The sequence below is a fragment of the Papaver somniferum genome, chromosome 1, assembly GCF_003573695.1.
Source record: "Papaver somniferum cultivar HN1 chromosome 1, ASM357369v1, whole genome shotgun sequence".
In the NCBI taxonomy this organism is placed as follows: Eukaryota; Viridiplantae; Streptophyta; class Magnoliopsida; order Ranunculales; family Papaveraceae; genus Papaver; species Papaver somniferum.
In genome coordinates, this window is record NC_039358.1 from 142469529 (window position 1) to 142479413 (window position 9885).

The 9885-nt window shown below is 37.5% G+C and overlaps 1 protein-coding gene and 1 long non-coding RNA gene across 2 annotated transcripts; one reads left to right on the forward strand and one right to left on the reverse strand.

Annotated features, from left to right (window-relative positions):
* Positions 1–887: 887 nt before the first annotated feature.
* Positions 888–4460, forward strand: LOC113302997 (ribonuclease Y-like). Its single transcript, XM_026551973.1, has 2 exons — positions 888–1421; positions 3949–4460. The coding sequence occupies exons 1-2, from the start codon at positions 966–968 to the stop codon at positions 4117–4119; spliced, it is 627 nt and encodes a 208-aa protein (XP_026407758.1). The 5' UTR covers positions 888–965; the 3' UTR covers positions 4120–4460.
* Positions 4461–5197: 737 nt separating this feature from the next.
* LOC113333222 lies at positions 5198–7357 on the reverse strand. Its single transcript, XR_003351832.1, has 5 exons — positions 7168–7357; positions 6991–7089; positions 6063–6262; positions 5660–5948; positions 5198–5548 (listed from the first exon to the last, which is right to left on the reverse strand). It is a non-coding gene; the product is annotated as an uncharacterized LOC113333222 (long non-coding RNA).
* Between the last annotated feature and the right edge of the window lie 2528 nt (positions 7358–9885).

The window sequence follows — 9885 nt, forward strand, 5'->3', positions numbered from 1 at the left end:
TAAAACTACCCTTTTAATTGATTATTGTTTCTATAAGAAATATATATATATATATATATATATATATATAATTTGATAGCCATGTTTATATTCGTTACGTAGGTGTTTTAAAATGGTTTTCAATGATATAAAGTTTACGAAAAATCGTGGTATAGTTTAAGAGATAAATCATTTCGAAGTTTTACAAGTTATTATGTATAAGGGCATACTTGTAAAAAATACTTAAACATACTCCTCTTCTTTCCTTGCCTTAATAATTGTGCAAACTACAAATGGCTCAACTAATTTGGGACGGAGGGAGTAGTTTTTTGAGCGGCTACTGTCGAGTGATATATAGACGAACAAATAAGCTCGACAACAACTTCTAACTCCCTCACAGGTAGAAAACATTGAACTAAGTCTAGTATTTCTGTCTGAGTTAATATTGAACAACTAGCAATTGAAGCTAAAAAACAATGGAGTTTTATGATGAAGGCATCAAAATATTCAAGAGTTGTGCTAAAATTATCAGGGCATCAGTGAAATTAACTCAACTGTCACAAATAAGTTCCAGTCGGTAACCTTAGCCCTCATACTCCAACTTTCACAACACGTGATATGATATCAAAATTTTTGTTGCGGTTGAGAAGAAGAAAGATCAAGGAAACAAGTTCGGCAACAATAAGATATCAAAATTTTCTTGTATCCTACGCTGCGTGTAAATTCACGGATTTCAAAATCCAATCGCAACCAAACCGCTAAAAGTACGGATTTGAGAATCTCACCCGTGCCCGATCGATAGATCTTGCGGATTGGGTTTCATGCGCAATTTTACTGAAACATGGCTTGTAGTAGTACCTAACCCGAGTCCTGACTGAAAAAGCCCATTCACATGCGATTCTATTTCCCTACGAACATAAGAAACACAGAAGCCCCATTTCCACCATTTTGGATCAAACACAGTTACTCTTTCTAAACATTCATCAATGGCGGCATCTTCTTCTCGTCAGATCTTCCGTTCCATTCCCCACTCATCCCCATCCCATTGTCTCAAAACCTTCCTCCGATTTGAAACCACTTCATCCTCATCATCCCCTTCATTAGTAACAACAAAACCTTCTTCTTCTTCTCATCATAAACATGAACAAGAATATTCAGAACCGTGTAATTTCTTAGGAAGTTGGAAGGCACCAAAAGACCCAAAAGAGGCACAAGCAAAATTAGGGCTATTAAGAAGAGATTATGCAAAACAAGTTAGAGAACTAAGAAAGGATTATTTCAATGAAATGGAATTACAAAGACAAGAGAAACAACTTAAAGATGAAGCTAAAAAAGAAGCAATTCGTATTGCTAAACAAGAACGTAAAGCTGCTAAAGCTGCAATGTCTAAAGCTAGAGCTGCTGAGAGACAGGTTTTTGAAGAGGAATTTCGTCAAACCCTAGTAAGTGATCCTATGCAATACACTTCTTCTCTATTTTCTGTACTGTGAAACCCTAGTTTCAACAGGATGAACAAACACAAATTTATAGCAATCTTGTACAGAATTGAAAACTTTTGATGTGAATTGGTATATCCGTGTATTATCTTCGTGTAGCCATGACATATATAGGAATTGGGTAATGGGTGCTGTGTAAACAAGTAATATGCCAAAAATCAGAAAATGCTTTTGAGGTTGCGGCAAAACTGCAAACTTACTTATACATCCACATTTTTTTGACATTTGTACATGGAAATGAAGAACAGTAATGGTCGATTACTTAGAAATCGACATGGTTTATTACATGCTTATACGCTGAATAGTTGTATTATACGCTGAATAGTTGTATATCAGATAACTTGTTTACACAGCACCCATTACCCAATTGATATCAGATTACTTAGTTTCTTACACGCTGAATAGTTGTATATCAGATAACTTGTTTACACAGCACCCATTACCCAATTTATATCAGATTACTTAGTTTCTTACACGCTTATACGCTGATAGTTGTGTAGCTTATTAATATTCGGAGCTGAAAATCTAGGTAAGTGTATTAGAATGATTCATATGAAGCTACATTCATGGTTTTGCATAGTCTTCTTGATCAATTTCGGACCCCAATATGATAGTCAGAGAATCGCTACGGGAGTAGAAAGACAAAACTAAAAGATTGCAATAGAAACGTTAATTTTATTGCTTCAGATAAAGAGTTTTACAACGTTTTCCTTCAAGGTAATTTCAGCCCTAGGAGTTGTTGTACCCTTCTTCTTCTTTTCTTCTTCATTGTATTTTTCTCTGCTCTCCTACAGGTCTCTCTTGCACCATATTTATAGGTACCACTACTTCTCTATTCTAGTCAGGAAACTACTTCTAGAATTACTAGGAAAATGTTTCTCTTGTTTGTAACCATGGGTACATGGTCTTTGATGGGCCATACCTAAAACCGGGTCAGACCTCCCCCATTAGGAGGCTTTTGGTCCCTCAAAAGCATTGAGTTAAGATGCGCGGAAGTTTAGCCTGCAGCTGCACTCTTAAGTACCACTTTGCATGCTTCAAACTTTTCCCGTTTAGACATTCTTAAAACAATACTCGTTCTCCAATTCTAGTCTCTTGTGTCTTCTTGCTAAGAATCAGACCATCTTTTGGTACTTCACTTATGGCTAAGTCTTGCACAACTTGTAATGATGGCGCCTTATTTTGCTCGTCAAGTAGCTTGATTTCTGGTTCCACGCGCTGTTTTGGTGGTACCTTCTGCAGCTATTGCAGGGTGTCTTCTAACAGCTGTTGCAGATCGTTCTTTTTGATCTTAGTGCACTCGCAAGAGTTTGCACAAACCAATTCACTAGGTTCTTTGACCAGTGGTCGAACCGCGGATGCCAGATAGGCTAATTTTCCGACCAGCGTTTACCAAGTGTTTGGTTTGTTGTGTAGCCAAAAGTCATTGATTAGTTCTCCCCTCTTGATGGACAGTTTTCACAATCTCGCCTTCTTCGGTTTTTGACTGCTCTGTTCCATAGGGTTGATTCTTCATCTCAATAAACATAGCTTTCTTTCTTCTATCAATACTAGGATCTAATGATAACACTTCGTTACCCTTGGATCGAAGCCCTTCCATACATCTCCGGAAACATTGCTTACTTACCAACCTGGCTCTGATACCACTGATCAATTTTCGGACCCCAATATGATAGTCAGAGAATCGCCACGGGAGTAGAAAGACAAAACTAGAAGATTGCAATAGAAATGTTAATTAAAATTGCTTCAGAGAAAGAGTTTTACAACGTTTTCCTTCAAGGTAACTTCTGCTTTTGGAGTTGTACTTGTACCCTTCTTCTTTTTCTTCTTCATTGTATTTTTCTCTGCTCTCCTACAGGTACTCTCTTGCACCATATTTATAGGTAGCACTACTTCTCTATTCTAGTCAGGAAACTACTTCTAGAATTACTAGGAGAATGTTTCTCTTGTTTGTAACCATGGGTACATGGTCTTTGACGATACCTACAAAACGAATCACTTCTTCTCAAAAAGTAGTGATCTTCGTCTGTACTTTCGTATCCTCTAGAAAGTACGTGTGCAGTCTTCATCTTATATGGTGGAGCTCCTTCATCGGGATTGTGAACTTTGTCTTCACAGTTCTAGTTTATTTTAGTTCAGAAAATTTTCTTCTATGTTATTGCTCTGGGTCTTTGAGCTAGTTTTCCCATACTAGGCTAGAAATAAATGACATGAACTTACACACCCAAGTGGGTGAAGGAGAGATAAGTGGTAATGGATATGTGTACAGTAGTATTTATATAAATTAGTAATTTAACAAAAGGCAGGATTTCTTGGTCATTGCTGCTGGCTGGGCGTATTATGAAATCAATCCCACCTTCCCCTAAAAAGGCAACTGGATTCAACATTACGTGTGTTTCTTTATTTTTCCTCTCCGAGTAACTTTGTTATTTATCTGCCTGAATATTCCTGGGATGACACAATCTTTTTACAGATGAAAGAGCGAGCTCAAAATCTTGATAGCTGGAGACTGAAAGAGAGAGCGAGAGAGGAAAAGAAGCTTGAAAAGGTGAAAGAACTGCGCAAGCAGAGTTCTGTGTGGATTGAGGAAGCTGATATGGAGAAAAAGATCCTCGAGGCTATTGTTGACAGTAATACTCTCTAAAGCCTATATTATTGTTCCCGAAAGTCCCTGAATCTGTTTAGCTTTGTTTTTTCTTTTACTAATTTATTTCTAAAACATCAACAAAAAATATTGGGAGCTGACTTCGTTTATGAAGCTCTTTTGGTCATAAATGTGAGTTAGTTAGTTGTTATCTGTATGTTACTTTCACTGTAGCTGTGAAAACCAATTTGTTACTCTTTGATATCTGTACTTTCCAAATAGCATACTAGATTTCATCTCTTCTTTTTTATTAAGAAGGTGATCATGGGGGCTGATGGTTTGATGCACTGTAATAAATATGGCTGATCCTATCTAAATTTTGATGTGTGTTTTTCCTCTAATTCTCAGTAGTCCATCATTTTCTTGTATCAACTGTGTGCTCAGCTGTAGGATTTTTCTGATATCATTTGGTGGTGAAGAGATGTGGAACTGATTTTGTTTGTCTCATTGTCTGATGTTATGCATTTTTGCATAAAAATACCGGTTCAGAAATTTTAAGTCTCATTGCCAATCTATTGTCTAAGTCTCCAATGATTTAGTGATTCATCTCATCATTGGAAAGACGATGGAGGTGAGTTTTCATTACCCATATAAACTAGGTTAACAATATTTGGACTTTTAGAAAAAAGGGTTGTAATTATCACAAGTGTGGGTTGTATTTAGTCACTGCCTTAGAAATACCCCCTTTAATTAATTAAAATGATAGTTTTAGAAATACCCACTTGATTAGAGAAATAGCTCATCTATTTTGGTACAAAACTTAAAACCAACTAACTCATCTAATTTGGGACGGAGGGATTATGAGTATTAGTATAAGATATATAAGATAAGATGAGCTTGTTAGTACGCCAGAAGGAATTATTTAGTAACCTAAGCGTGGAAGCTAAAAATACTGCATCTTTTGATTCTTCTATGCAATATTTTGCTCAAGACTGTCAGACAGCAGTTCCTTTGAAGTAAATTAGCAACCCCATTGATCTTATCAAATAGAGAAGTACATGATAATAATTTAAACACAAAAAAAAAAATTAACAGAAATTTTAACAACACATGTTGTCGACAAAGAGAAAGAGAGGAATGAAGCATAAACTATCATCAGTGTACTATTACTTGATTTGTGATATTTTTCCTTTCCATCAAAAATGGGTCTGCTAGCCTCAACATGAGGGCAAATGTCAAATATTTCTTTACATTGTATCTAAAGGTGTAAATAATAAATTATGCAAAATGGATTCAAGTTAATCCTGATTTTTCCTGACTCAGTTCTCTCCCCCACTATGGCAGCGCAAAAACCAGAAAGAGAAGTAAACAAGGAAACAGCCTCCAAATCCAAAAAGAACTCTCAGGCCAGGTTTTGGTGTCAAAAAAGAACGAACAAGCTTCAGGTCCAAATGAACTACTCCTTTACCACCTAGCCCGTCCCCTGGACCTGCCAAAAATAACATAACAGAGCACTTCATGACGTGTTTAACAAATTTTAAGAACACCGCACAAGATTTAGAGAATGATAACGATTAACGAAACTTGCATGTTCCAATACCTATCACTTTTTGAACAAGTGTCATCTTGTTATTTCCCCTTTCACCAACTATCATATGTATCTGCCTTAGACAGCTGAAGATGAAAAAAAATGAACATTAAAATGGGTAATCTATCGATTAGTCCATATGCACAGTCTTGATATTGTTGCGCCACAATTTTCTCTGAATCTCTTGGGTTTGCGTAGTCTCTTTTTTAGAATAGATAAGAATTGCAGTCCCTTGATTTCCCGCAAGACTAGATCTAGCAACAAAGATCTCCGAATTTCTCGGCGGCTCCAAACGTATAACCTAGAATTTTAAATTATCAAATAATGAAGAAACAAAGTGTGCATCTAAGCAACCGGTAAAGTTGCTGAATATAAAGCAAGATCAACGCAAGTCTGGGTAACAATGAACACTTACAAGTTCAACTCTAGGAAAGTCAATTCCAAGAGCAACATCATCCGAGGCAAATAATAAATCAAATTCCCCATCTTGGAAAAGTAAAAGTGTGTCTCGTCGATTATCACCTTTAGCGCCTCACACTTGAATACGGAAGCTAATTGATTAGCCTCTGTTTGCGAATCTGTGAAAACAATAGTGTTCCCACTTTTTGCATGTCCCTAACAAACAAAGACAGCGATAATTCAATAAGAAACACATGAATCAACCATCTATGTTAACTCAAACCATTTTTGTACAGACTCTACAAAAATCAAAGTTATCTGAACTTTTTATCAAAAATCAAACCATGAAAAACATTCTGATTGATCAGTAGCTGTTAATTGCTTATGTATAGCTTTGATGGGGCTACTGAACTGTTGACATTGTTTCTAGCGGATGCCCCCATTATGCCAAATGAGAATGATTTAGACTTGGTAGGTCAAGTTGGTTGAATGAGTCAGCTGTCTTAAGAAAAACATAACGGCAGTGTTTCTGATTATCCTTACACCTCGAGCCATAGTCTTAAGAAGCATAGTCCATGTTCAGATATTTTATTCCCCTAATTTGTCTATCCGAATCCATGGTAGGATCACTCATTTAACAAAGGCTAATCTGAATTTTAAAGTCAAAACCCCTCATCATCTCAGAAAGATTAAACCTAAAAACAGCCACTACAAGTAATCATACCTAAAACAACATTTACACATATCAAATCACAAAACCCTAGTCATTCGAATCACTACCATGTCATAAGAATCCCATTACTAAGCAGGCTGCAACAACACAATTAGAAAATGAAAATCTCTACTGAATTGTAACCAATTAGTAACTCAAAAATACAATGAATTATGGAAGACGACATTCTTTATAAAGGCTAACACATAAAACGCATGTGATCAGAACTTACTTTAATTAAAGAACGCAAGACTGATTCCCTTCCCTCCATGGTTGCTTCAATCTTGAACAATTTAATTCCTTTATCGACCATCTCCATAGAACATCCTACCTACAAAACGTTTTTTGATTAAACATAAATGTTATAGACATACTATGGGTACGGGTAAGAAGTTAACTAAGCACTTACCAAATCAATAGTTAAAAGATCTCGAAAATAGTCCTTGGCAAACTTTCAACGTCTCAAGCAAGTATTTGCAAACGTTTAAGCTTCCTCTTTGAGCAGCAAAATGAAGAAATCCGCTTCCATCTTCTGATATAAGCCTTGAAATCACTTCTTTTACTCCCATCCCTTTAGCTTAGCAAGATTCAACGCCAACCCTAAAAATAACCAAACCAATTTTTTTTTTAAAATAATAATAATAACAAATTAATGAATAAACAAATAGATATACACTCAGGGTGTTAGTCCTCGAGGGAGTTGGGGGAGTTGGGTGTAGTTTGGTTTTTTCCTGTTAGTCGTGGGGGAGTTCAAAGGAGTCTCTCGAAATCTCTGTTAGTCGTGGGAGAATTTAGAAGAGTCTCCCAAACTCCCTAGAAAACCCTGTTAGTCGTGGGGGAGTTTGAAAGAAACTCTCAAACTCCCTGTTAGTCGTTAAAATTAGAATGCTAGGGAGTTGGTGTTTTGGGGGGAGTTCTAGGGAGTTCTAGAGAGTTTATAGTATATTTTTTCCTCACTCCAAATCTCTCAAAAAAGTAGAGATTTCTGGAGAGTCTCTCAAACTCCCCACACTAAAACACCAAACTCTCTCAAACTCCCCACACTCTCTTACACTCCCTCAAAATCTCTAAGATTCAAAATACATTAAACTCCCCCAAACTCACTCGTGGACTAACCCCCTTTTCTTACTCTTGAAAAGATCAAGTTCGCCAGTGTTAGCTGCCCTAAACAACTTAAAATATAGGGAGCTCGAATCTGCATAAAAAACTAGGGAAATTATTTTTTTTAAAAAAAGACGAAAATAGTAAAATATAAAATAAAGAGTTTTAAAATGAGAATGGAGCAGACCTGATGAACATTCCAGATCCTCCATAGCTTGTAAAAACTTTGATTTTTGAACTCCGGATGAAACTACCAATCACAAAAAGATCAGTGAAACTGAAGAAGAGAGTATTATAAAGGAAGAAGACGGACATCCAGATGTGGTGTCTTCCAGATGGTTTTAGAGGGTTTTAGTTTTATAATGTTTCTCTTCGGAAAAGAAAAAGTGTCATGGGGAGTGATGTTACGGTACATTCCCAGGTAACCATTACCCACTCACCACGTCGTTAATTGACCGTCCGTGCTAAAAATGGGTCCAAATCAAAAGAGTCAACTAATGTTTAAACAATGCAAGTCTGGAAGTCTTGAATATTGAATATTGATGCTTTATAGAGTGAGTCTCATTGACCAGGGATCCAAACAAACTCGGGGTTCTTGGTCATTGCCCGACAATTTTGGGTGAATTTATAGCTAGGGCACCTCTTACCCCATTATTAAAATCGGGTGGAGGCATTCACCCCATTGCAGTGGGTACCATATGGAGGAGATTAGCGTCAAAACTGGCTGCATCTTCAGTGGGTAAAGATATGACAGAATTTTTGGGAGACTATCAATTTGGCGTCGGTATGGTTTGTGGAGGAGAAGGCATTCTACACTTCGTTAACAGATTTTTGGAGACTAAAGGGCACCTACAAGGTAATTCGATGTTGTTGATTGATTTTGCCAATGCCTTTAATTTAGTTGATAGGACAACCATCATTAGAGAGGTGAGGAACCATTGTCCTGCTATCTCTAAGTGGGTGGAGTTTTGCTACGCCTCACCGGCAAGACTGTACTATAACAACACCATTCTATCTTCGGCTCAGGGTGTTCAGCAGAGAGACCCCCTCAGACCATTAATTTTTGCTTTGGCATTTCATCCATTAGTTAAAAAAATAGCCATTCAGTGCACGTTGGATCTTCACGCATGGTATTTAGATGACGACACTATTATTGGTGACACATTGGAAGTATCCAAAGCTTTACACATTATACAAAGTGATGGTAAAACTGGAGGGCTACATCTCAATGTCAGCAAAACTGAGCTCTTTTGGCCCATCCAAGATCCCCGAAGTTTTGCTGATGGCATTTTTCCACGCAACATCAGTAGACCTTAACTTGGTGTCAAACTCCTAGAGGTCCCTGTAAGCTTGGACATGCAATTCTGCAATGACATGGTAATGTCTAGGGTGAAGAAAACCATCGACCTGATGACGGCCATTAGGAAGTTAAAGGATCCTCAAAGTGAACTTCTACTATTGCGCAACTGTACAAGGATATCCAGGTTATACTTTACAATGCGCACTACTGATCCATTAGCTCTACAACAAGCTAAAACTCACTTTGACGTTCATCTCCTACAATACCTGAGACAACTCATCACAGCTGATGGTGTCGGGTTCGGTCTTTTGCAACAACGTATTGCATCATTGCCGATTAAATGTGGTGGTCTAGGCATCTATAAATGACTGACACAGTCCATTACTGCTACTTAGCATCGCAAGTTCAAACACGACAGCTGCAACGTACTATTCTTCATAACTCAAATGTCTCAGAGTCAAGCTTCATCTCTCAACATGCCTTGCACGATTACTTACAGGTATGTGGCTTATCTCCTTCAAACTACAACATCAATGACACCGCCCCCCATCCCATGCAGACCTTGGCAGTACCCTACTTTGATGCCGTAATGAAGGAGATGCCGAATAAATTCCAGATGACTGACATAGACTCGGTTTTATGGCAATGTAACAAATCCAAACATACACAAGACTACTTGATGGCTATCCCCATTAGTGGGCTCAACCAGTCTGTGGGGCCAAGACA

Coding starts and splice junctions, on each gene's coding strand:
- LOC113302997 (XM_026551973.1), top strand. CDS start 966: ATGGCGGCATCTTCTTCTCGTCAGATCTTCCGTTCCATTCCCCACTCA. Junction 1,422..3,948: donor AGGAATTTCGTCAAACCCTA/GTAAGTGATCCT, acceptor ATCTTTTTACAG/ATGAAAGAGCGAGCTCAAAA.